The 27,813-nt window shown below is 39.1% G+C and overlaps 1 protein-coding gene across 1 annotated transcript in view; it reads right to left on the bottom strand.

The window, feature by feature from the left end:
• Window positions 1-27,813, bottom strand: part of Spred1 (sprouty related EVH1 domain containing 1) — an 83,745-nt gene that overhangs the window by 38,802 nt on the left and 17,130 nt on the right. Inside the window, exon 2 of the mRNA XM_004660766.2 lies at window positions 4,397-4,571. Coding sequence (XP_004660823.1) covers window positions 4,397-4,571 — 175 coding nt within the window. The remainder of the gene's footprint in view (window positions 1-4,396; window positions 4,572-27,813) is intronic.

Raw genomic sequence — 27,813 nt, 5'->3', positions numbered from 1 at the left:
AACTAAGCAGGAAGCTCAAAGGATTGAACTAGGTCCCTGAAAAGCCACATCTCACATCAATGTGTTTACTTTGGAGATGGGCCTGTGAAGGGTTAGCAAGTGTTCAATGGGATCTCACAGGCAGAGCCCAAATTCCAGTGCCATTGTGATGAGAGAGAAGACAGTTCTCTTCTACTCAGGCCACAGGAAGTCAGTCTGCAGTTCAGCAAGAGCCCTTACCAGAATGGAGCTAAACAGCTCTTGCTCTGTGCCTGGGCCTCTGGGGACTATGCTGAGGCAAGGTTGTTGTGGTTGAAGCCATCTCTTCACTGGGACGGCAGCTTGGGCATAAACACACAGCCAAGTACCAGACACAGAAAGCACTACATAGAAAGCTGTCCAATAACAGAAGTAGCATCAACTGACCAATTTAAAGCATGGGCATACAACTACAATTTAGATTCTAACAAAAGCAGTAAAGGAGAAAGCTAGTAATACCAATAAAAGACTTTGGACTCTAGCAAACTGGGGAGGTCATCAGTTAATGACAGGGATAGGGGTATATTTCAGTGGCAGAGCACTTGTCTAATATATGTGCGACTCTGGGATCGATCCCAAGCACCACAAAAAAAGAGAAACAGAAGCACCTTACAGTTTAATGACAGCCAGACCATACAAAAAATGAAATCCATTATGAAAGGTATGTATCACTATTGGTATAAAAGGCAGAGATGAAGACAAGGTACACGGATACGCGTGACAGAGAAAATATACAAATGAAAAAGGAATTCAAGAACAGAATGAGAGTTTAAATACATTACACACAATGAAGCAATGTAAAAGTGGACTTCCGATTAAGATGGTGGCCTAGGAACCACACCAAAGCAGCCTAGAGGATAAAAAGCCAAAATGGGGGGGGGGGGAGCCAGCAAAATACACTCTTGTACTAAAAAGTGAGGTGTATAAGAAATTGTCAAGGGCAGCAGAGAAGTAGGAGAGGCCCAGAGCATCTAGTGTGCACAGAAGCAGGCAAAAGCAGCTCCAGCAGCAGTGGTACCAAGTCAGCATGGTCACAGCCATAAGGCTCGGCCTGAGCCTCAGGAAAAGCCAGGTGAGGGGATTCTCCACTCACACTGGCCTACTTGCAAACTCAAGAAACGTGAAGGGAGGACAAGAGGGACCAACGGAGTGCTTGGTGAGGAAGAGGATCACGAGAACCAGCAGGAGAACTTCAGCCACCATCCACAGCCTCCTCTCTCCCACTGCCAGCACAAGCGCCAGAGACCAAGGGAAGGGAGCTCACTGACACAGCATCCAGCACAGGCAATCACAACAGTGACCCAGACAGCCTACCTGAGCCCACAGCACAGCAAAGAGCGACTAAGCAGGAGTGCAGTATAATTGAGACCAAAATCATCCCAAAAGGTAACTGGGGTTACACCAAGTCAATACCTGCCAAATAAGCCTAGCATATAGGCTTAAATCGGAAGTGGTAACTGCACCTTCCATATCAGGATAAATTATATGTTAAATCTGATGGATGGTCAGATTTTCCAATCTTAAATAAGCTATATTTTGGGCTTGTCATTTATATTCATTTATAGCTTCCTGATTTACTTAGGGCCTTTGTTTCCTCTTCTGTCGTTCGCCAGGGAAGGGTCTCACTTGGTCACAAGCTGACTTGGAACCCTCTAAAGACCAAATATCTTAACCACTCTTTCTCTCTCCCCTTGGAAATAAAAAATAAATTCGATCGAAGACATTTTTCAGAAAACATCTTAGATCATCAATATTTACCCAATTTCTAAGATGTACAATCTTCCCAACAAACTCTCAGTTATCAAATTAGAAACATTATACTCTAATACAGGCTACCATAAGTGCTTTCTTAGATATTTCCAAGCTTAAAAATAACATTAGCAGGGGCTGGAGAGATGGCTTAGTGGTTACGTGCTTGCCTGTGAAGCCTAAGGACTGTGGTTAGAGGCTCGATTCCCCAGGACCCTCGTAAGCCAGATGCACAAGGTGGCACATACATGTGGAGTTTGTCTGCAGTGGCTGGAGGCCCTGGTGCACCCATTGTCTACCTATTTGTCTCCTCTCTCTGTCACTCTCAAATAAATAAATAAATAAAAATAGAAACAAAAAATAACATTATCATATATCAGACATTATTTTATGCAAGTACAAAGCCACTTTTAAGCATTTCAACTTTTTAAGGATGGCACTAGATCTACAACATTCACCTCTGACTTCAACAGGGGTTTCCCATAATACTAAAGCATATTCTTGTTATTTGAGATACACCAAACTGTGTGTATTATAGAAAGAAATTATAAACTCACAAAACTAGACTTGGGGGCTGGAAAGATGGCTTAGCAGTTAAGGTGCTTGCCTGTGAAGCCTAAGAACCCATGTTCGACTCTCTAGATCCCACATAAGCTACATGCACAAGTTGATGCAAGTGTACAAGGTCACACATTCACACAAGATGGCACATGAGTCTGGAGTTTGTCTGCAGTGGCTGGAGGCCCTGGAGAGGCAATTCTCATTTTCTCTCTTTCATCAAAAAAAAAAAAAAGGACAGAGCTGGGAGGATTTCAAATTATTTGGGCAATTCTTTAACTGTGGAGGAAATCTCGGCATAGACAAGTTAACAATTTTCTAAGCTACTGAATGATTCAGTAATAATAATGAAAAAAATGAAAGTACCAAGAAACCAAAACCCCAAACTCACAGTAGGTTATATTTAAAAGCTCATATGTAAAAGAATTACTCGGATTTTAAAACACTTCCAACAGAAATAACACAGAAGTGAAGTGGGTTTGTAAACCAGTCCACAAATATATGTGTTTAAATGGAATTCCAGTTCTTTTCAAGAGTCTTAGAAATGTTGGACACTTCACTTTTGTTTCTAAGTATCCATTCTCTGTTTCCTTGATGCAAACAGCACTTATGTGCTCCACTTTTCAGATGTAATTAAAATTTTTTTGGCATACAAATGAAGGAGAATGGGCTTTACATGTTAATTCTAAGAGAGCAAGTTAACATTATCAAAGGCTAGAATAAAATTTAAAAATATTTTTATATAAGAAAACACTTAAGTAGGTAGGATAACACTGTTAAGAATTAAGCTGACCAACAGATAATGTGCCAAAACAAACAGATTAATAAGCAGAATGAAGGGGAAAAGGAGGAAGGGTAGAGAGATCATGTCTGAGAAGAAGAGTTAAAGGCAAAATTTAGGCAAATTTTTCTGCAAGGGGCCATACTTACGGTCTATATCACCTATCCAACTGCCCTTACAGTATTTTCAAACATAAACAAATGACCCTAGCTTTGTTCAAATTACATTTTATTTACAGATACTAAGATAAGAGTTTTATTATCTGTTTTTAGAAAATAAAATTCTTAATTTAACAGAGAGAATGAAAATGAACATGAGTGTGTCAGGACTTCCTTCTATTGCAAATGAACTCCATGGAAATCAAGCCCTGGCCAGCAGGCTTTGCAAGCAAGTACCACTGAGCCTTTCTCTCCAGCCACCAAGTTATGATTCTTCCACTGATTGTTTGAGATAGAGTCTTACTCTGTAGCTCAAGCTACCCTGGAACTAACTATATATCCTAAATTGGCCTTACATTCATGGCAGTCCTCCTGCCTCAGCTTCCCAAAATCCAAGAGACTGGAGTGAGCTTACATTTCTAGCTTTTCTGGGGAGAGGGGGATTTTTTTTTTTTTTTTTTTTTTTTTTTTGGTTTTTCGAGGTAGGGTCTCACTCTAGCCCAGGCTGACCTGGAATTCACTATGGAGTCTCAGGGTAGCCTTGAACTCACAGTGATCCTCCTACCTCTGCCTCCCAAGTGCTGGGATTAAAGGCATGCACCACCACACCCAGTGAGGGGGGGATATTTTTGAGGCAAGGTCTCACTCTAGCATAGGCTGGAACTCACTATGTTGTCCCAGGCTAGCCTGGAACTCACAGTGATCCTCTTACCTCTGCCTTCCAAATGCTGAGATTAAAGGCTCACACCACCATGCCCAGCCCATTTTTGGCTTTTATCATCCCTTTATTTTTTAATAAGCTCACACTCAAACAAAACAAACCAATAGATGGCAACCTGAACTTGACCTACAGAGTATAGTTTATTAATCTCTGGCCTAGGGAGGAGGCAGGGCAGAGGACTATTCATATACATTACTGCATTAACCCTATCAGTAGAGCAGCACCCCCATGTGATAACTGTACAGTAATATCATATTTTACTGTCTTTAACATAAAAACAGCTCCCTAACCAATCAATGAGTCATAGGCAAAACCTGCTCTCCTAAGTACTATATTAATCATAGTCTTAAACAGGTAATTCACTTTGTATGAAGTATCTAAAATTGGAGAAACAGGCATATCATTCATTACCATTTTGTCCCTGAGTCGCTCTCCACGGATAAAGAAGTCAGAGCAGCCATTCTCTTCCTGCTGAGGGACTTTGAAGACAGTGACACTGCTCAGTCCACTCCCTCCGAGTGGTAACCATCCACCACTTGAGTCATCTCGGGTCATCACCACGGCTCGCACTCGTGCATAACTATTACTAAAACAGAGCAAAGATCAGGAATTAGCTTTTCCAAAAGCAAACAAAAGCCAACCTGCCTGTCTTGCTTGAAAACCAACAACCAATTATCAATTAATATGTGGTGACTAATGTGTTTATAACTCCATAATAGTCCTATTTGGAAGAGGTCAAAAACCAAACACTAATTTTTTTAAAGGTTGTCTTTTCTTTTAAGATCATAATAAAAAACTACAGAACTCTTATTTCATTTATCATTTCAATAGTAAAAAGCACATCTTAGTGATGAACTCAAGAGCAACACTGTCAAGCTACATAGGTGACATCAACTTCTGACATTCTACAACTAGCTACATTAAAAACAAGGAAAATTCTGCTGTATTTTATCTCAGTCCATCTAACTGTCTCTTGGTTCCTAACAGTTCTGGAATATGTTATAAACAAAATGTTAAAGCAAACATCCTTAGGCTTAGATGCTACATTTTTAATTTTTTTCTACCAACTAAGGACTTAAATCATTTATAAGTCATAGAGACAAACGTTCAGTTTAATTTATTCATCAAACAAATTTGTTTGGAGAAACTTTTTATGCCTTCAATTTGGCAAAATACTCTTAAAAAGAGATTATATTCTACTTCTATTTCAGAATCATTTCCCAGTATTAGCAATAATTCTTTGCATAAATCTAGGAAATGTGAGCTGGAGGGATGAATTAGCAGTTAAGCCACTTGCCTGCAAAGCCAAAGGACCCAGGTTCGATTTCCCAGGACCCACATAAGCCAGATGCACAAGGTGGTGGCACATGCATCTGTAGTTCTTTACAATGGTTGGAGGCCCTGGCATGCCCATTCTCTCTCTCAAATAAATAAAAAATATTGTTTAAAAATCTAGGAAATATGGGTAATAAACTAAACATCCTCAACAGACATGAATGAAGCCTTTAGTTTTGAAATTTCAGATAACCTTTAGCAAAATCCTTTCTAAGAGTAGGAAATCTTGATACTCTTAGAAGATCACGCTGAATGCAATGGAGCTTACAATGGTTATTATGAATATCAACTGAGGTCTACTTAACAGTTTTGAGCTTCTCTTCAGGATTAAGTAAGTTGCTTGTTATTTCTGCTTTACTGTATTTGTCTGAAAATTCTTCTTTGCTTCTTAAAAGTTTTATTACTTCTTTTATTGAGATGTACTTTACACACAGTAACATGCATTAAATTCTAATATACAGACTTAAAAGTATATGTAACAAATGTGTGCTTGGTTTAGCTGCTTTTATCCCTTCAAAAAATTTTTAAATCTTAAATCTCAAGGTGAAGGTATCAGGAAGAAGCCTTTGAAAGATGATATGTCATGCAGGCAAAATTCTCAAGATTGATGTTAGTGCCCTTAAAAAAGATACTTCAAGAACCTATTGTGTTCTTTCTACCATGTGATAGCATCACTAGAAGAGGCCAACTATGAACCAGGGAATGGAACCACAGTAGACAACCACATCTGCTTGTACTTTTAATGGTAGACTTCCCATCCTCCACCATGAGAAATAGATTTGTTATTTATAAGCTTTATGGCATCTTGTTATAGAGGTCTATTTAAAATATATGTATAACCAGCATGATAGTCAAGATACAATATTTTTATTACACTAGAAAATTCCTTATGCCTCCTGTATGTCAAGAAGGCAACAACTGTTTTGTAACGGACAGATGAGTTTTGCCTATTAGGGCTTTCATACAAATGCAATTAGCAGAACCATCACTACACTCTTCGTGTCTGACTTGCAAGTACAGGGTCACATGACCCAAGCTGGCTTTTGGACTCACAGTGAGTAGTTGAAGATGACCTGTACAAGTCCTGCTAGAGAGATTTTCATTTCTCTTAGATAACAACCTAGAAATGGAATGGGTCCCAGGATAGGTATATGTTTGACCATATAAGAAATTAATAAACTGTTTCCCCAAGTAGTTGTACTATTCTACATTGCCCTAATAACAAATGGCTCATGTCCTCCACATCCATACTAATGCATGGTGTTTGCAATCTCACTGCCTTGTGTATACAGTGCCATCTGTCAACCACTCTGGATCTAATTTTTACTTCCCTAATGACTCATCATCTTTTTATATTTTTTTTCTTTCTTCTTCTTTTTTATTTTTATTTATTTATTGTTATTTGCTGATCTCCTAACTCTTGGGCATTTTTTATTATATTGTCTTTATAACTGAATCTTAGAAACTCCATAAATCCTAGGTACACACCTTTAGTCACAGAAGAGCATACTGTCAAAAATATACCACACTGTGGTTAAGAGCAAAGATTCTAGGGCTGGAGAGATAGCTTAGTGGTTAAGGGGCTTGCTTGCAAAATCAAAGGACCCAGGTTTGATTCCCCAGGACCCACGTAAGCCAGATGCACAAGGGAACACACACATCCGAGTTTGTTTGCAGTGGCTTAAGGTACTGGCATGCCTATTCTTTCTCTCTCCCCCTCTCCCTATCTATTTCTCAAATAAATAAATAAATAAAAGTAATTAAAAATATTTCAACAAAGAGTAAAGATTCTACAGTCCAACCTCCATCAGTTGGATGTTGGCTCAGCAACATACTAGCTGTATGACTTTAGGAAGATGTCAAGCCTCTGTGCCTCATCAGTGAAATAATAGCATCCCTCTCTATATAAGTAATGCCTGATGTCTAATAAATACTTTGTTAGCTATTAATATGACATTCAAACATTATCTTGACATTTAAAGTTGAAGCTGCCATTCAGCTTATCTGAAGCCAAGAAGGACTTGGGAAATAATAAACATTACATGGTCAAACATAATTCTCTGGAGTCAAAATAATTCTTTCTATGGAGTAGATTTTCACTTTACAGGCAACAACTTAGCTTTTTGGTATTCAGTTCTTGGGAAGTTCTCATCAGATCATCAAGGTTCACACACAGAAGTGTGCAGAGGTATCCACACATAGCGGCATCACTACCTGACAACCTTCTTGGGGGCTAGCTTCTATGTTAAGACAAAGGAAGGGTTCTTAAAAGTATGTGCTTTGTTTTTTGTTTTATCTTAAAATCAAAATGGTACCCTGAGCTTAGAATCACTATCTTGTTTGAACAACTGTTTAAAAAGATGTCATTCTACATACAGTGAAGGAGTTAAACTACTGTCCTGGTCCATTTTGTGCTACAAACTGTAACATAGGCATGCCCATTCATAGTCTCTCTACCCTCTCCTCCCCCTCTGACTTTTTCAAATAAATAAGAATTTGTTGAGTGGGGGACATGGTGGCACAAGCCTTTAATCCCAGCAGTTAGGAGACAGAGGTAGGAGGATCACCTAGAGTTCGAGGCCACCCTGAGACTACATAGTAAATTCCCTGTCAGCCTGGACTAGAGTGAAACCCTACCTCGAAAAAAACAAAACAAAACAAAACAAACAAACAAACAAAACCAATCTGTTATTTTTCCATGGAGGTGTGTTGACAATAGCAAAATATCCTTTGTTCTTTACAACCTATTTCAAATATACATTTACTACCCAGTATTAAGGCAGATATTCAGAAGACAGTCACTTCACCAGTGGGCATTAGTATACACCATATATATATGCAAACTTATTTGTGATCTCCTGCATTCCGTTACATGTTACCTAAACCCTATTGTCCATCTTAAAGATAAGGAAATTAAGGATTAAGTTTGTTTAGAAAGACCAAAATCCAAATTATTGTTTTGCACTGTTCTGAAAAGTAGAAGACTGGGCTTAAGCAGGTAACTCAATTGATAAAATGCTTGCCATGGAATCATGAGAATTTGAGTTTGGATTCCCAGCATCCACATAAAAAGTTGGGCGCAGCAGTACATGCTTATACCAACACTGGAAAGTGGAGATGGGAACCTCAGGGCTTGCTGACCAACGAGTCTTGGCAAATCCATGAGCTTCAGGTTCAATAGAGATGTTATGTCAAAAAGGAAGGGAAGATCCCCAACATCAGCCTTTGGCTTCCATACACACGCCCGCACACACGCATGTGCTCACGGAAGAATTGTTTCTATGTAGTAACTAACAATCCACAACACCACGTGGGATTCTGTTTAATAAACAAGTCTTCCTAACTTCCAAAAACAGTATGACCAACTAAAAAATTATAATGGTGAGTAAATTACTTAAGTTCTTTTACTGCACTGTCCTGGAAAGTCTGCAAATCAGGATTACACCTACGTATCACAGTATTATGAGAAATGAGGACATGCATTATGAAGTGCTTAGCTCCATACCTGCTTTTTCTTATTACTAGGTTTATTATATTATTATATTACTAGATGCCCAGTAAGCGTTTTTTTGCTGATTAAGAAGCACTGTTAGGTTAATAAGCATCTACTTGTGAAGACAGTTTAAATTGTCTCATGTTGTAACTGTGGTTTTGTCTAACAAGCTGGGGAAGCAGCTCCCTTTGTCAGAACTATGAGTAAAAATTATTAGCCACAGCTAAGACTCCACAAATTGTTTCCATAATGGATGTACTTACACCTAGCCAAGTCAAAATTATCTGTCAGGCTTTTAAGAGGAAAAATAAAACAGATAGGAAGGGTGAATAGAGATGTTAACAACTTATTTTTCTTGAATGAATCATTCAAGGTTCTGAATGACAACATTATTAACATGCTAGAGAAGCTGATGCATAACAATAATGACAGCCGTGCATGAAGGTGTGCACATGATGGAATCCTAACGCTCAGGACAAGGCTGGGGCATCACAAGCTTGAGGTCAGTCTGGGCTATGACATAAACAGTGACAACTGTGTGGATGCCTTCTTACACCACTCCTGCCCCATCATCAGCAGTAATACTATCCCTTGGTTAGAATTCTTTGTCTAAGACAGAAAAACTGAACTATGAAGAGCATCCAGTGTGAACAAGACATATGAACACATAAGAAGACATGTCTAGCAGCACAGGCCTGCAATCCTCGCTATTAAGGAGAACAAGACAGGAAGACTACATGGCTAGCCTGGGCTACACAGTGACTACGTGCTACACTGGGAAACAGTGAGACCCTACATCACAACAAAAGTGAAAAAAGGGATGAGGACAGCATTCAGTGTATAGCACTTGCCTACCACTTTCAAGACCCTAGGTTCAAGTCCCCAGCACAGAGAGAGAGGGGAGGGGGAAGGGAGAGGTAGAGCGAAAAGAAAGGAGCATGGGAAAGTAGAGAGGAGGGGGAGGGAGAGGGCAAATCTGAGTGCCAATGTTAACAGTAGGATTGAAAAAAAAGCATTAGAATAAAATACATAAAAATTTTAAAAACCTTACAAATGAAAGGTCTACAGGCCATGAAAATGTAAGATAAACAACTATAATAAATACATTTCTACACAGCAAAAACACCAGAAACGATAAAGACAAAAAGTAGCTAGCATACTGATGGGGGCAAAAAGTAAACACACACATTTCTCATCGCTGCTATAAAAAAATGGCTACTAATTCAGTAGCTTAAAACAACAAAAACTTATATACCTCTGTGAACTACCAGTTTAAAACAGTTCACTGTGCAAACAAACACCAAGGTCCTGGCACTGCCACACTCCTTCCTGCAAGAGGCTCGGAAGAGGGCAGCTCCTAGAGGAATGGACACTGCTGGCTACAGTGCCCTCTCCTCGCGGAGCCAGGACTACTGCTTCTCTGAATTTTTCTGCTCAAATCCCACAGGCAGGAAAGGTTTGGCACTTAAAGACTCATGGGGTTAGACTGGGCACATCCAAATAATCTAAGGTACAACATATTTGCAGAGGAAACAGCACATTTTTAGGCTCTGGGGGCTAGGGGAAGAGCATCTTTGGGGAGGGGAGAAAAAGAGGGAATATTATTCTGCCACAAATAATCTGGAAAAAGTGGTTATTTTCTTTAAAACAACTCCAAAAATTAGTTAACACTGAAGAAGGCAGGCAACCCAATGGAAAAATTGGCACCATTCATGAACAGCATTGATGAGCCATAATGTATATATAATCTTATGCATAATAAAAAGAAAGCAAGTTAGAGATGACTGACTAGAACATTCACTAACACTAAAGTCAGAGTATAGGAGCATCAAGTAGTATGACAGATTTTAAAGGTTATTTGGAAATATTCATCAAAACTTAAGATGTACACATTCTCTCATCAAATTTAACTTTTACTCATTTTCTGTTATATGAATGAAACTGTACCTTAATGGGCAGTTTTAAAATAATACTTTAAAAATTTTTTAAAGAATAAAAGTGGCCTAAAATTCGACAGGGAACTAAACACTTAATGTCTGCTCAATGGGATTCTGTAGCCATAAGATCAGAAACTAAACTTTATCTCCATATTCTATGTAGTGCATTTTTCCCCTCCTCAAAAGAAACATTCAGACTAATGGAGAGAGGGAGGGGATATGAGGATATGATGGAGAGAATAGTTATGAAGGGGAAAGTGGGGAGGGTAGAGAAATACCATGGTTTGTTGTCTGTAAATATAGAAGTTGTCAATAAATAACTAAATATACACACACATATATATTAAAAAGAGACATTAATTAGACCACCTGGGGGGAGAAACCCATATATACATATATATGTACAGGGGTGTTACACAGGAAAACTGCTGTCTCTATTGAAAGGAAATGGAACAGAAGTACAAAGGTAATTTTCTGCTCATCCCGCTTATTTTTTATTTTTGTAGTATTTATTACCCATTCAAAAAAATCTATTAACTGAACTCCATCCCATGAACACATATACACATGGGTGTAATCTCTGAAGGGCTGTAAGTTTAAAATAGAGCTTGTCTTTGTCACATGAGTTAGCACAACAAGAGTGGTATATAGATTAATTAACTGTCTTACTACCCTTTGTCAAAAGGTACTGTACCCTACACAATGCACAAGCCTTCCACCAACTTGAAATAACCTCTGTACCTACCTACTTATATTTCTAATATTCCAGTCTCATTGATTTGCTTCAATAAAGCCTGACATTCCAGTTTTTTCCATACTTAATAGAATGTCTCCCACGTCTCATCACATGCACTTATTTCCTCTAAAGATATTGGGTTTGCTGGGCATGGTGGTACATGCCTTTAATCCCAGTACTGGGGAGGCAGAGATTGGAGATTGTTGTGAGTTGGAGACCATCCTGAGAATACATAGTGAATTCCAGGTCAGCCAGGGCTACAGCAAGACCCTATCTTGAAAAACCCAAACCAAAAATGAAACAAAACAACAACAAAAAAAGAGTTCACGGACTTCAAGAAGCTGCTCTACAGAAGAAGGTAGAAGAGTACAGAGTCTTGCGCCTACAGGAAGGGTGACATTCTCATGTCAGATGTATAATAAGTAGACACAGTTTAAGAAAAGAGAGAGGAATGCAGAAGGTGGATAGACAAGACAGGGGCATTGTTTTATAAAGCTGTCTGCCATGGGACTATAGTGTAAGTTCCAGGTCAGCCTGGGCTAGAGATCCGAACCAAAAACAGACAAACTCAAGAGAACTGACAGCTGATGGCTAGCTGCAGTTAATAATTATTTTGTCCAGTGTCTAGTAAAATTATATTTTCATAACAACTATGGGTTATAGGCAGGATGAAGAATACTCTCACTGCACTGGGACACTGATCCTTCATGATCAACGTTAGAAGATGGAGCTCACTGAGGAACCCAACACGAACCCCTACTTAAGACTTAGCACTCAACACTTTTGAACACACTATTAACTCCTCTAAAGTTCTACTTCATTTAGTAGAAATGAAATGCACTCACTTTAACAAATTCCCGCAGGGGCAAGGATTTACCTATACACATGCATGCTGAGTCCACTTAGCATCTTGCTATTTAATGGCAAGTGAGGGAAAACAATGGTTAACTGCCATCCTTGAACATCTAAGGTGCCAATTCTTCAGGGATCATGCAATGAAACAGGGGATACAAAAAAGAGGGGCTGGAGAGATAGATGGCTTAATGGTTAAGTGCTTGCTTGTGAAGCCTAAGGACTCCGGTTCGAGGCTCAATTCCCCAGGACCCACGTAAGCCAGATGTACAAGGTGGTGCATGCATATGGAGTTCATTTGCAGTGTCTGGAGGCCCTGGTATACCCATTCTTTCTCTCTTTCCCTCTCCCCCCCATTCTATCACTCTCAAATAAATAAATTTTAAAAAAGATAAGCCAGGGTCAAGCTTATCAACAGATAAACCTCCTGCGAAAAGGCAAGTATGTCCACATAAGGCACTAAAAATCATTAATATCTGAGTGTTCTGAATATGATCAACTCTTGGAAATTTTAGAAATACCTGCACAAAAATGGGCATTCAATGTATACTGGAATAGCTGAAACCAGAAACAACAAAAGAAATGACTAAGCTTCTTATATCTTTCAAGAACGGCTCTGATGAGAAGTACACTGTACAAGGAGGCTTAAACAACGAGTGCCCAATCAATATTTAGCACTCTTCAGTGATGTACACACATAGTCTCATGAAGTTCGAAACATTTCATCCTACAGAAGGTATTCATACCTCCTCTGAAGAGGTCTCAAGTCTAGAAACACAAGATGTAATAGCAAATAAGAAGCTTTTTGTGTAACTGTGAGACCTCTGAAAATTTTAGATATTCCCTTGCCCTACATGTAACATAAACTGATTTAACTTCACAGATGGTAGGGAATGAGTCCCTACTGACATGCAAGTGGAAGCTAAGCTCCATACAGGAACCACAGCATCTCCTTGTCATCAGTCCCAGGGACACAGCTTCTTCCAGTCATGATAAAGGAGTCCAGAAACGCTGCCTTTCCACCAGGCATATAGTCCATTCGGCCCCTCCCATCCACATACTGTCAGTCAACAGACACAAGATTGACTAATAACACAGCAGACAGTCCACCTTTGTCACTATTCCAGACAACCAGAATTAAAGTCAATCCAAAGTCGTTTCCACAAAGAATGTTGCTTAACCATTTATTATTGAGACAGAATACCACTACTAGATAGGGATTCACAGACATTCCTTAAAGATATGCTTGTTCACTGTGACTCACTGTGATATCAGTGGCCAGAATATAGACATTGCTCGATTACATTTAGTATTGTTTTAACAACGTTCTTCCTACATATGAATATAGTATTTTCTCAAATACAGAAAATTTCAAATAACAAGTTACAAATCTATAAAATCTTTGTGACTTTGAACAAGTAAAGGTTATTTTCCAAAAATGCACCATCAAAAAAATGTAACTGGGCTGGAGAGATGGCGTAGCGGTTAAGCGCTTGCCTTTGAAGCCTAAGGACCCCGGTTTGAGGCTCGGTTCCCCAGGTCCCACGTTAGCCAGATGCACAAGGGGGCGCACGCGTCTGGAGTTCGTTTGCAGAGGCTGGAAGGCCTGGCGCGCCCATTCTCTCTCTCTCCCTCTATCTGTCTTTCTCTCTGTGTCTGTCGCTCTCAAATAAATAAATAATTATAAAAAAATATAACTGTCAGCCACACGCACACGCACTCCAAATTATAAAAAGATGGTGGGCTGGAATAGAATCTTTTGAAATAATAATAAATATGTAGCTTGAGTTAAAGAGCCGAGGGTGGGCTGGAGAGATGGTTTCAAGATTAAGGCGCTTGCCTATGAAGCCTAAGGGCCCATGTTCAACTCTCTAGATCCCACATAAGCCCAATGCACAAAAGTGACACCAGTGCAAAGTCATACATGCCCACTAGGTGGCACATGCATTTGGAGTTCAATTATAGTGACTGAGGCCCTGGGGTGCCAATTTTCTCTCTAAAATAAAATTTAGAAACATTAAAAAGCAGAGGGCAAGTGAAGGATCATAAAGGTCTGCCCTTTGTGCGTCAGCAAGGGTTGGTTTTAGAAGGCAAGTCAGGACAGAATTCCCTGAGATCAATCCTTCCAAGGACAAAGTGGCAACTGCTTATGAACCAAAAGAACGGACTCCAAACAAGGAGAAGCAAGCCCTCCTGGTAATGTAATGAAGGAAGGCTTAGAGCGAGTTTTTCTACATTTCCTTAAGTCCTCAACTTTTCCATACCCAACGATACAATGATTATCTTTAAGTGGCAGGAGAAAGATTCAAGTATAAGACAGAGTAGCTCAGTGGTAAGGCACTTGCCTACCATGCCAAAATCCTTGAGGTTCATCCCCCAGCACTGCAAAGATCAAAACAAAGCAAAAGTCTGTCCTTTCTGAACTTTTGCAGAAATAATCAAGAAAAAAAACACCCAAGCATTTAAGTAATATAGTGTCATGATAAAAAGTATTATTTACATTTATATATACTCCACTAATTAGAAACAATTTCTTTTATCTCATCCTTTTAGTATCAAGCTATTGGGAGTCATCTGGTGTAAGTTGCAAAGGATCCTTGCACTCACTGACGCACAAACAAGTACACAGACACACACCTGCCTGCATGTGGACACAGCCTACAAATGCCAGTGAGAAACTTCACATGATCCTTGCTAACAGGTTGTCTGAAGTATACCAAAAAGGCTCCAAGCCAGAGAAATTTATTTATTTTTTTAACTGAAATGAACTTAATTTTAAATTTGACTCTGGCTAAGGGTTACTGATTGATCCCCCCCACCCCTATCAGCTCTAGGCTCATGAAATCTTTCCGGTATTGAGTCCCATTGTTTGATTTGTCTGACTTGGTTTATTTGCTAATCTGAAACAAACACATTAGGAGGGTTAACAATGGAAAGGCCTGAAAGTGAGAATGTGATTAATTCCCTAGAGAGAAGTAGAAAATGTTTAACAAAGATTCAAGTTGTGCTTAAACTAAAACTACAGATGGCCAGTGAGGGACTGAAGGATACAACAGTGGCATGGGTTTCAGAAAAGAAAAAATATGTAATGTAAGTAGCTCATCATGAAAGATGATGTGATATAACAAAATACATGTAGTCTATCCATGGACCACTTGGAAGACCCCAATGACAAAAAAAGTTTGACTAGATGGAAATTCTACTGATAGAAGGCTTTACATATTTGAAGAACGGGAATTATTCTTGGCTTCTGTGGGGAGGGGGGAGTTATGATTAAAATAGTATCCAAAGATAACTGTACTAAAACATAGGACCAAGAAAGCTTGGAACAGCTAGGAAGTGGACAAAAAGACAGCAAAGGAGATTCTAACTGAATCCAAATACTATTTTAATAATAGAGGCTGGGAATACAGCAGGTTTTATATGTCTTCACAGAGCAAGAGAGTAGAATAAAAAATCCATTCCTTTGAACAAAAGTCAAGCAGAACAAACAGAGTAAGAGTAAAAAGTAATAATAAAAAAAGTAACAGTCAAAGAAAATCACTAAGACCACAAGCTTGTTAAGGAGTAAATCCAGCATGTTATAGAAATGAATTTGTTAACCTAGAATTACAACTGCTTTCAGGAACTGTTAAATATAGTATTATGGTTTAGATCTTAACTGTCTCCCAAAGCCATGTGCTAAAGGACCTGTCATCAGCCTGTGGTGTCATTGGGAGATGGTCTAGTGAAAGAAGCTGGTGGGGTTCCTTGTGGCATGTCCCCAAAGGGAGTAACTGGGCCAATGGAACTACCTCCCTCATTTCCTGCCCCTACAGGAGGTGAGCAAGCAGGGTCGTTCTGTGGCATGTTCCTGGCACGATGTGCTCACTCTTCACCCACCAAAGCAACAGGGCCAAGTGACTGTAGACTGAAACCTCAGAAACTATTGATCCAAATAAATACTTCTTTATCATTATAAGTTTATTTTTAAAAAAATCTTAGGTATTCTGTCACAGCTACGTGAAGGTGAGTAACACACATCAAGAATACCCACAGGAAGTAACTAAAAGAAATCAAGATCCCAAGTAACAGTCAGTACCTATGCACAAGACTACAATACATCAAGGAAGTAGCCAAAGTAAAGTAAGAGCTCCTTTCTCAAAGTCGTCACAACACAACCTCCTCGAACAATGCAGTAAGGGCAAAAAGGTCTATAAGCTGCCACCAAAGTTCAGAGGAACAAGTGCTTTATTGTAGTGGAATTATTCCATTTCATTTAACAGAAGCTCTGGAAGTCAGAAGCATGTGTTAACCTAGAATAGAAGGGCTGGAGAGATGGCTCAGTGATTAAGGAGGTTGCCTAAAAAGCCTGAGACTGGGGTCCAATTCCCCAGTTCCCACGTAAAGCCAGATGCACAAGATGGCACATGTGTCTGGAGTTCATTTGCAATGGCTAGAGGCCCTGGTATGCCTATTCTCATTTTCATTGTCTCTCTATATATCTTGGCTTGCAAATTAATAAATACAGCATTAAAAAAGAAACTAGAAGACAGACTAAACTATGAGAGGAATACTCTTTCAAGTGATAGAGAAGCCAATGACATGAGTGAAGATACTTTTGATAATGAGTGGTTACTTTAACAATTATAATAGGGCTGGGGAGATGGCTTAACGATTAAGGGACTTGCCTGCGAAGCCTAAGAACCCAGGTTTGATTCTCCAGGTCCCTCGTAAGCCAGAAGCACAAGGTGGCACATGCATCTGGAGTTCGTTTGCAGTGGCTAGAGGCCCTGGTATGCCCATTCACTCTCTTTCTTTCTCTGTCTCAAATAAAAATAATTTTCAAATAAAAATTCTAATAATTGCCAGACAATGCAGAAGTGAATCCTAATGTAAGTATAATTTGAATGTAAAACTACTAATAAATTGGCACAATGAATGTACAACACTGATTTCTTAAGTAGCATAGAATCATTAGTAAAGTTCTACATTCAGATTCTGGTACCGTTTCATTAAGCTCAGTGATTTCAAGTAGACAAACTGCTGTTTAGAAATCAATTAACAGCTACCATAGGTCTCAAAGCAGAAGTCAAAAACATAAATGTGCAAAAAGCAGCTTTACATGACTCTAGTTGTAGTGAGGGAACTATGACGATCTAAAGGGAGATGTCATACTCGCCTCCAGCAATGCTGTTACTTGTGGTGACAAATGATGTTACCATCTAAAAAGGGTCTTCACATTCCATTCCAGAAGTTGCCTTGTAAGAAGGGGGGGGGGGAGGCTCAGTATAATTTTGTTTTGTTTTGTTGTTTTTTTGAGGTAAGGTCTCATCACTGTGGCCCAGGCTGACCTGTAATTAACTCTGTAATCTCAGGGTGGCCTCAAACTCATGGTGATCCTCCTACCTCTGCCTCCCAAGTGCTGGGATTAAAGGCGTGTACCACCATGCCCAGCAAGTATGTTTTATTACTACTAGTAGTACTGTTATTATTACTATTATTATTTTAGTTTAGAGAGAAAGAGAGAATTGGCATGCCAGGTCCTCAGCCATAGCAACTGAACTCCAGGTACTTTCACCACCTAGTGGGCATGTGCAACATTGTGCTTGCCTCACCTCTGTGCATCTGGCTAACATGGGCTCTGGAGAGTTGAACATGGGTCCTTAGGTTTCACAGGCAAGTGCCTTAAACACTAAGCCATCACTCCAGCCCTCAATACAATACTGTTGTCCTCTCCTATTAATATGGCCTTCCCTCCACATGAATAGGGTCTTTCTCTGCTTCACTCACTACTATACCTCAGAGTGTCACCTGGGACAGTAGGTAATATGTAATTACTGAGTAAATGAAGGAAAGCATACATACCCCGCCTTCAGTTCAGTTAACATGTCACATCCATGGGCATCTATGAATATGATAAAACACTGCAAGACTCTAAATAGGAAAGTGTTCTTATAACGCTGATCTTCCATTCCTCCAAAGGAGCTGCTGGAAAGAGTATTAAGTAACCCTTTACAGTCATAGCCTCCATCAACACAAGCACTGTAGTTACTCACAGATGTGTGCTTTTCACAACACTGATAAGCTCAAATCCTATTCTCCCATGCCCTCCTCTAAAAGCTACCATTTGCCCTGTATTTGAGAGTTAATTTGATATAGTATAGGAGAAACATAAAACTCCAGTAACAACCCCAATGACAGAGATACAAGCAGGTCTATTCTTATAATCCAGGCAGAAGCCACATGATAAAGAACCTTTCTCAGCATGTATCAGAGAGAACAGACCACCTCAGATTTCAGAGAGTCAAGTCTATCCAGGAACAAGTTGCACCTGCATTCTAAATGAGCCAAAGGAAGAACAGAAATAAGTTACTAAGAAAGGAGACAGGAAGCATTTTCCTCATAGAAGACAAGGCAAGACTTGAATTTGAAAAAAAATCACATGTTTCAAGATACAGAGACTAGCTCACAAATAAGGACTCTGTTCTTTTTCTTAATATACTATTTTTTATATTTATTTATTTGAGAGAGAGAGAAAGAAGCACAGAGAGAGAGAAGGCCTCCAGTCACTGCAAATAAACTCCATCCAGATGCATGTGCCCCCTTATGCATATGGCTTACTACGTGGGTCCTAGAGAACGGAACCGGGATTCTTTGGCTTTGGCAGGCAAATGCCTTAACCACTAAGCTATCTCTCCAGCCTACTATTTTTTTAAAAAAAGAAAAAAATATGTACTGAGCAGGAAAATATTTAAGATCTACATGTAAGAACTAAGATCTCCACTACCTTGCAAACTGAAGGAAAAGATGACAAGGGAGAGGAAGTCAACAGAAAATGCAATCTAGGTGAGAAATACAGAATTAAGATGACAAGACAACTAGAAAAATGAATCCGAAAAATCAAGTAGAAAAAAGGCATATACTATGCTGCCCAATGTGCTTCTAAAATTGATCTTTCAGTTGCACTCTTGTGCTTTCAAAATATTCTAACCTCAGGAATTAGGATTTTAATTTCAAAAAAAGAATTAAGGGGAGGAGAAGGGCAACATATCCTGTCAGTCAGTAAGCAGAAGGAGAAAGAAGATACAGTATGTATGATCTGAACAAAACATAAGGTTTCCTAATGTATGGTTCATGAAACATATGTATCACAGTAATATAATGTTTATTACATAACTGATTCCTAACTTTCACTCAAACATTTGAATCAATATTTCTAATGACAAGACCCAAGAATATATTTTTACATTCTTTGCTTTTTTTTTTTTTTTTTTTTTTTTTTGGTTTTCCAAGGTAGGGTCTTGCGCTAACTCAGCTAATCTATAATTCACTATGTAGTCTCAGGCTGGCCTTGAACTCATAGCGATCCCCTACTTAGCTCTCCCAAGTGCCAGGATTAAAAGCATGGGCCATACCACACCAAGCTAAGAATATGCTTTAAACAAAAATCCCATGGGCTGGAGGGATGGCTTAGAGGTTAAAGCACTAGGCTGCAAATCTAAAGGAGCCAGGTTCGATTCCCCAGGACCTACATAAGCCAGATGCACAAGGTAGTACATACTTCTGGAATTCGTTTGCAGCAGCTGAAGGCTCTGGCACCCATTCTCTCTCTCAGCCTCTTTCTCTCTCAAATATAGATAAACATGTTTTGTTTTTTTTTTAAATCCCAAACAGTGGGGGGAAACACATCCCTGATACTGAAAACTTAAAACAGGGGTAGTCATGAGCCCTAGGGGTGTAACATCTACTGATGTCTGCAAAAGTGTATATATTATGCTTATCAAACTGCCCAGTAAACACTTCTCTTAACATTTATACCCTTATATTAACGCTACTCTCACTTTGGGTAGAGAATCTTCTCTTTTCAGATGGCAGTGACTTTGGAATGACTCATACTGCTGGAAAGAAGTGACTGGAGTACTGAGTAACATCTTGATCACACCTTCCAAGGCTCAGGGTCTAATGCGGAAGTGGTGGCGGGAAGAATTTAAGAGCCAAAGGAAGGGTAGGACTCCTTACAACATGCTCCCTCCAGACATAAAATGGCCTGGATATCCATGACCTCATAGGGCCTGACACTACCTACACGAGACCATCATAAGAGGAGGAAAAGACCATGACATCAAAATAAAAAAGAGACTGAGTGAGATGGGGAGAGGATATGATGGAGAATGGAATTTCAAAGGGGAAAGTGAGGGGGGAGGGAGGATATTACCATGGGATACTTTTTATAATCACAGAAAATGTTAATAAAAATTGAGAAAAAAATAAAAATATGAATTTTATGAAAAAAAGGCAAGTACCACCACACAAAAAAAAATCCCAAACAAAGTGGTGCTGAATAGTTTGAAAATCACAGGAATAGTCTAGAAATTATTCACATGTGCTCAAGTATTCAGTATGTGATAACAATAAGTCACATATCTGTGAGAACAGAATAGTCACTCAATAAATGGCAGTGAAAGAAAGATATACTTTCTGAGAAAAAAAAGTTTGATTATACATTATAATTACAACTATGTAATTATTAAAATAAATACGATTTAAGGGTAGGCAGTACCTTTCTAATTTCTACCAAAGTAAGATTATTTCTTAAAAAATACTATGTATTCATAAAAATGGAAATGCGTATGCAGCTACAAACACAGATTAGGTGACAAATGGGGAAAACAAGTATGCAAAGACTGGCATCCTAATATGAAACAATTCATATTTGAAAAATATTTGAAATATTCAATTTGAAAAATTAAGATAAACAGAAAAGCATAAAAAGACAATTTACAAAATGAAAGATAGGATACTCAATCTCATTAGTAATCACTGAGGTATAAATTATAATGATTAAATGGCATTTTTCACCTACAAAGCTAGAAATGACTTATAAAGGTAATGACAGTATTGGAAAAGGGCAGTCTCCCACACAGCTTATGGGAATGCAAACTACTATGTGTGACTGGAGTGCAACTTGACAAATTAAAAAAAAAATTACACACACATACACACACCTGAGAGCCAGAAGTTTTACATCTAGAAATTAATTCCAAAGAAAATGAGTGACAATCAGGACAGAATACCTAAACTATGTATCACAGCACTTCATTATAGTAAAAAGAAAACCTAGGAAAGTGCTCATTAGTAAGAGACTAAACGTAAATCTTGAGCCAGGTGTGGTGGCGCATGCCTTACTCCTAACAGTTGGGAGGCAGAGGTAGGTGAACTGAGTTCAAGACCAGCCTAGTACTACTGGGTGAATTCCAGGTCAGCCTGGGCTCAAATAAAACCCTACCTCAAAAACTAATAATAAATTTTTTAAAAATTCAATCTTCAACCATTAAGAATCATGAGGCAAACTTTGCACAGTTGGCACAAAACAAAGCAGGCCTTAAAATATCGTATGATGTCAGTTTTAAAGAAATAATTTTTAAAGCAAAGGTCTTAAACTAATCTGAAAATTTTACATGTTATGGTTCTTAGAAGTAAAGATAACCTCTGTTTTCCTCTTTTATAACTACAGAAAACAGTAAAATTATCTAACATGAAACACAAGTTATAATAAATATTTAATAGTGATAACCTGGGCATGCTGGCATATGCCTTTAGTACCAGCACTAAGGAGGTTGAGGCAGCAGGATATCCATGGGTTCAAGGCCAGCCTGGGGCTAGTGTGAATTCCAGATAGGCCTGTGCTAGAATGGGATCCTGCCTTGAAGAAATAAAAAATGATGCTAACCCAACAGCCTAAATGTTTTGGTTATCTGCTTAACGACATAATGCATAATACCGATACTAAACTACAGAGGGATGCAGCTCCACCAGAGAGAAGACCTGAAGTGCAGAACGAGAGTGGCACAAGGTCGCAAGGTCACACTGTGTCGACGGCTTGCTATCCATCACACTACTTCACTTTGCAGTTTTACAGGTTTAAAAACTTACCTACTAACACACTTCCATAATCACCCCCAACTTTCACAAAGAAACAAATCTCAGAATTTGTGATTCTACTTCACAAGTACGTTCACCTTCACATTGTCTCTATGCCCTTCAACATCCCCCAAAATGTTCCACTACCCAGAACCTCATGGGGATACACTATAAACTAAAAGTTTTTAATGTGCACATCAGGGCCTCTTGCCTCTGCAAATGAACAACAGGTACCTGTGCAACTTTTTGCACCCTCCATACATGGGTGGCTTGGAAATTAAACCAAGGCAGGCATTGCAAGCCAGTGTCTTTGACTATTGAGCCACCTTCCCAGCCCCCAAAGAAGCTTTTTAACAAAGGAAATCTGCATCCAAATTAATCTCATGATTCCCATACAAAGTAGCAAGAGAAATGTGGTTGAAAACCAAAACAGCAAGACAGGGAAGGACTTACATACCTACAGACCACGTCCCTTACTGGAAGAAAAAAAGGCAAATTAAAAACAGCCATCACTAGAAATGTTTAGAGATTACACTAAGGCATACAGAGTACATTTTCCACTGCTACCAGCAAATAAGCATAGATAACAAATTTCAAATGTTTCCAAGACCCACAAACTCAAACCATTCTATTATCACATATACATCTAGGTCGGCAGCTTTCTATGGAACAAAGCTGGAGTGGAATGAGGAGGACAGTACCCATGGCTTTTGCATCTGCACAAGCCTTCCTTCAGTGTGAAAGATGTCTTTAAGGAACACTTCCAGCCTATTGTGGAGCACTAAGAACTCAGTAATGCTGGGAGGCCTGCTGGACTACGACAATCCACAAAATGTAAAGTTTTCTGAAAATATGAAGTGAAAGCCTTTTTATTCCGCAGATAAAAAATACCCGTTAAAAAAGAACTTTCTCTTTTCTGGCAGTAGGTTGAAGCCAGGGCCCTGTGTGTGTCAGGCACAGGCTGCATCTATGCCTCTGAAGATTGCCGAGTGGCACACACAAAGGGCACTTTCTGTAGTATTTAGTCAGTCCTGCTCTACAGGAGCTCACTGCAAAGGACGTCAGCTTTACATTTAGGATGATCAGGAACTTCTGTGAACACAGACTGAATGTGCATGCTGCCTTCCTTACAGAAGAGTGGAGGTCAGCACTTTTTTCTTCTTCCCAAAAATCTCAAACAGAAAAGAATTTAAAGCTATACATTTTGTTTGATATTTACACAAAAATGTATTTTCAAGGGACGGAAACTTTAAAAAAGCAGTACATTAATTTAAGTGAATAAAAATTAAAAATCATGGACCTGGGACTGGAGAGATGGCCTAGCGGTTAAGCGCTTGCCTGTGAAGCCTACGGACCCCGGTTCAAGGCTCAATTCCCCAGGACCCACATTAGCCAGATGCACAAGGGGGCGCACGCGTCTGGAGTTCGTTTGCAGTGGCTGGAGGCCCTGGCGCGCCCATTCTCTCGCTCTATCTGCCTCTTTCTCTCTCTGTCTGTTGCTCTCAAATAAGTAAATAAAAGTAAACAAAAAAAATTAAAAAAAAATCATGGACCTTGCAGCAATCATAATGAACCTGAGCGATCTAGACTAATATAACATGACACAACACATGGTACTTCCTCAGTCAGAGACTCACACACTTGAAGAATCCCGTCCGGGTGGGAAGATGGTGTTTATTATGAGCTCCACTCAAACTTTCCAAGACCATGTGTCCCACTACCAGACAAACCATATTACAAAGCTAGTTCTCTTCTGCTCACAACAAAAATCTGCTCTCTTAACTTTCACCTACAGGACCCATTTGCTCTCAGGAACAAGAGTCAAATTTTATGCCCATCAGATGAAGAAAACCCTGAGATCCAGTTCACTGATCAACTCTACTCAAAGCTCCTCCAACCAGCTCCTACAATGTCCTCACCTAACCAACCTGGGTTCTACAAATCTTACTACACTATGTGTTAGGAAAAGACAGTAATACTTGTAGTATAGATGCCAGGTGATAGGCAAGGCTCATTCACTACCAAAGCAATTCACAGCATTCTCTTTGGGCACCATTCATTCTATGATTATTACACATTTTGTTAGAAGCCTAGGCCAGTTCTTTCCAGGACAATCACAACCTTGCAAGAAAGAGCTTTTAAATTACATTAAGACTATCCCAGGGCTGGAGAGATGGCTTAGCGGTTAAGCGCTTGCCTGTGAAGCCTAAGGACCCTGGTTCGAGGCTCAGTTCCCCAGGTCCCACGTTAGCCAGATGCACAAGGGGGTGCACGCATCTGGAGTTCGTTTGCAGAGGCTGGAAGCCCTGATGCGCCCATTCTCTCTCTCTCCCTCTATCTGTCTTTCTCTCTGTGTCTGTCGCTCTCAAATAAATAAATAAATAATTAAAAAAAAAAAAGACTATCCCAAAAGTTGTTGGGTTGTTTTTTTATTCTTTATTACTTTTTGTTTTAGACAAGACCCTAGCAAAGAAATTTTCAAGGTGACCTAGAGATGATTGTTAGTAAAGTCACATTTGCCAAGTCATCCTGGAAGTGAACTGTGCTCATTGTAATACTAAATTCTTGGCCGTTAGCTATTTCCATGCTCCATTTTTGAGTACGCAATGTCTGAAAGAGGTTTCAAATTAAGCATCCTCAAGAATGTTCCTCTCTCTCTGCATGGAAGATAAGTCTGAACAAGTATGAGTTCGTCCAATGTTAGCCTCTTGCTTTCAATGCTGAGAAAGCAATGCTTTGGGAATGATCCCCAGGTCCCTCCAACTTGCTCCCTCCCCCTCCTTCAACTTCTGCTTGTACCTATGGGCTTCAAACTCATCAAGAGGGGAAACTTGCTTCTGTTACAAAGTTCACAAAGTACTTTGAGAAAGAAAGAAAGAAAGAAAGAAAGAAAGAAAGAAAGAAAGAAAGAAAGAAAGAAAGAAAGAAAGAAAGAAAGAAAGAAAGAAAGAAAGACAGACAACAAAAACCAAAGTAGCTGTTTTACTTGTAGGACACTAAATTAGTACTGATTTATTCTAAATTATTTGGTTTCACAAACAATTGTTTTTTATTATGAAAGAAAATGTAGTTTGTTGGTCCACACATACACTCAATAACTTAAGTACATTTGCTTTTTGAAAAACACTATGGAACCTCAAGCTGAAATCACATAATTTTTTCATCATTTCCATGCCTTCAGAAAGACAGCTATGGGCTGGAAAGATGGTGCAGTGGTTAAGGCATATGCCTTCAAAGCCTAAGGACTCAGGTTCAATTTCCCAGTACCCATGTAAAGCCAGATGCACAAAGTGGCACATGCATCTGGAATTTGTTTGCAGTGGCTACAGACTCTGATAAGCCCATTCTCCCCACCGCCTGCCAATTTTTCTGTCAAATAAATATTTTTTAAAAGAGATTTAACAGCTTAAATCAACTGTAATCACTCCTACAAAAATAATCACTTAAAAAAAAACGGCTGAGACAAAGATACTAACAGTGATTAACTGGAAATAAGGATATATAGGACATACTATATTTATACTTTTCTTTAAAGATTGTGGTTTTTTTGTAAAATATAAAAGCTTCTCACCCAAAAGCTACCTAACTATTACTTGCCAACTAGACCTGGCTTGGCCACTGTAAGGGTCTGAATGGGGCCTTTACAAAAGTTTATCATGTCATGGACTTATGGCAGGAATTAGTAAAGACACTGATTCAAAGCACTAGTATACTGTCACACTCCTTTAGAGAGGAAAATCTAACAATGTCTTCCCCATTTACTCCCTGTACTTAGAAAGAAGAATGCTGATTACTGTAGCAATGAACTCAAATGCAAAGGAGAACCATCCCTGCAGGTAAGGATGGTGAAATAATCTACAATTGCCATACCAGGCATCTCTGCCTAGCCTAAGTATGTGCTTAGGGGGAAATGGGACAATGAAAAAGCAACTATTCTCAGTAGCAACCTCCATCACATACACACATAGTCAAACATCACTAATGTCTAGCAGACAGCCTTACTTAGGGTAATCATGTAAATATTTTTGGAACTGCAATGACTATTTTCTGCTTTGAGAAATAGCTATACCTATTATTAGAAATACTTTTTTGAATATATTTTAGATTATATACTACCCTTGCCAGGAAAGACAAACAGCAAAATTCCTGGAAATGCAAATGTGAAGAATGCTGTAAGTGATTAAATAAAAAGAACTTGGGCAGGAGGGGGTAAGAGGTAGGAAACTATGAGTTTGAAGCCAGCCTGAGACCACATACTGAATTCTAAGTCAGCCTGGGCTAGAACTAGACTATGTCGCTTTCAAATAAATAAAAATAAACAAAAAATTTAAAAAATAAATAGAAAATAAATAAATAAAAATATCTGGCCAGTACTTTTCAATCAAAATTTTATGATTATAAAAGACTGAAGGGCTGCTTCAGATTAGGGCAAACTAAATGAGCATAACAGTTTAATAAAATATATGATCATGGACTATAACATGAATTGTGACAACTGGTGGAAGTTGACATTAACTGTTTGTAAAACTACTGTTTAGGTGTTACTTGCTTAATTTGCTATGCCAGACATTAACCTTTTGGAATATTGCCTTAAAAGGTAGTACATGTATATTTTTGTAATTCTAAAATACTTCAGAAGAATCAACCCATCAATCCTTCTTTGCTTCCTTCCATTTATTACACACACACACACACACACACTCGGGGCGGGGGAAAAGACTGCTCTGTGTATGTGAATGTGTGAGCACAACCTCGGCACATCTCTGAGATGATGTCCCTCATTGATTTTTGCCACTGGGAAGGCCAGTCTAGCTGGCCCACAAGCTTCAGGATTCTACTGGTGCCTCCCATTGATGTAGACAAGATGGGATTACAGACACATGCCCAATTTCACTACCCACAAGTTAACATGAGTGCTGGGAATTGAAATCAGGTTGGCAAGCATGCAGAGCAAGCACCTTAGCAGCTGAACCATCTCACCAGGCCCAGGGACAGTACTTCAAAGAATGAATGTATTTGTATTTCCCACCAACCTCGCAGGACTGTTCTGGGAGTCAGAAGAGAGCGCATCAACAGTGGTGAGCAATGCGAGCAGCACCGTTCTGACTCAGACGCTCTAAGATACTCTCTTGCTCGTTATAGTCACCCCACAGAGACCTTCCGATATGCAAAAGTAAATAATTAATTGGTATTACAAGTAGAATCTTGGGCCTAAATCAAGGGTATCAAAAGGTATCCTGATTTCTACTTTTAAAAGGAAAAAAAAAAGTTGTCTAATTTAAAAATGAGTTCCCTCTGCCACTATGCATAGTATATACTAAGTGTAAGAATTTTCTGAAGCTTTACAAACAATACAAGAGCATTAAAAGTTCTCTTCAAAATGAAGTAGTTTTTTCACTTTCAACAGTTTATTTGAAATAAAAGGAGGCACTAAAGCCGGGTGTGGTGGCACACGTTATTTAATCATAGCACTAGGGACGCAAAGGTAGGAGGGTCACAGTGAGTTGGAGGCCACCTTGAGACTACAGAGTGAATTCCAGGTCAGCCTGCCTACCACGAAAAACCAAACAAC

Source organism: Jaculus jaculus, chromosome 8 (assembly GCF_020740685.1).
Source record: "Jaculus jaculus isolate mJacJac1 chromosome 8, mJacJac1.mat.Y.cur, whole genome shotgun sequence".
Classification (NCBI taxonomy): Eukaryota; Metazoa; Chordata; class Mammalia; order Rodentia; family Dipodidae; genus Jaculus; species Jaculus jaculus.
The sequence above is the reverse complement of the archived record's forward strand: the minus strand, read 5'-3'. Positions and strand labels throughout refer to the sequence as shown.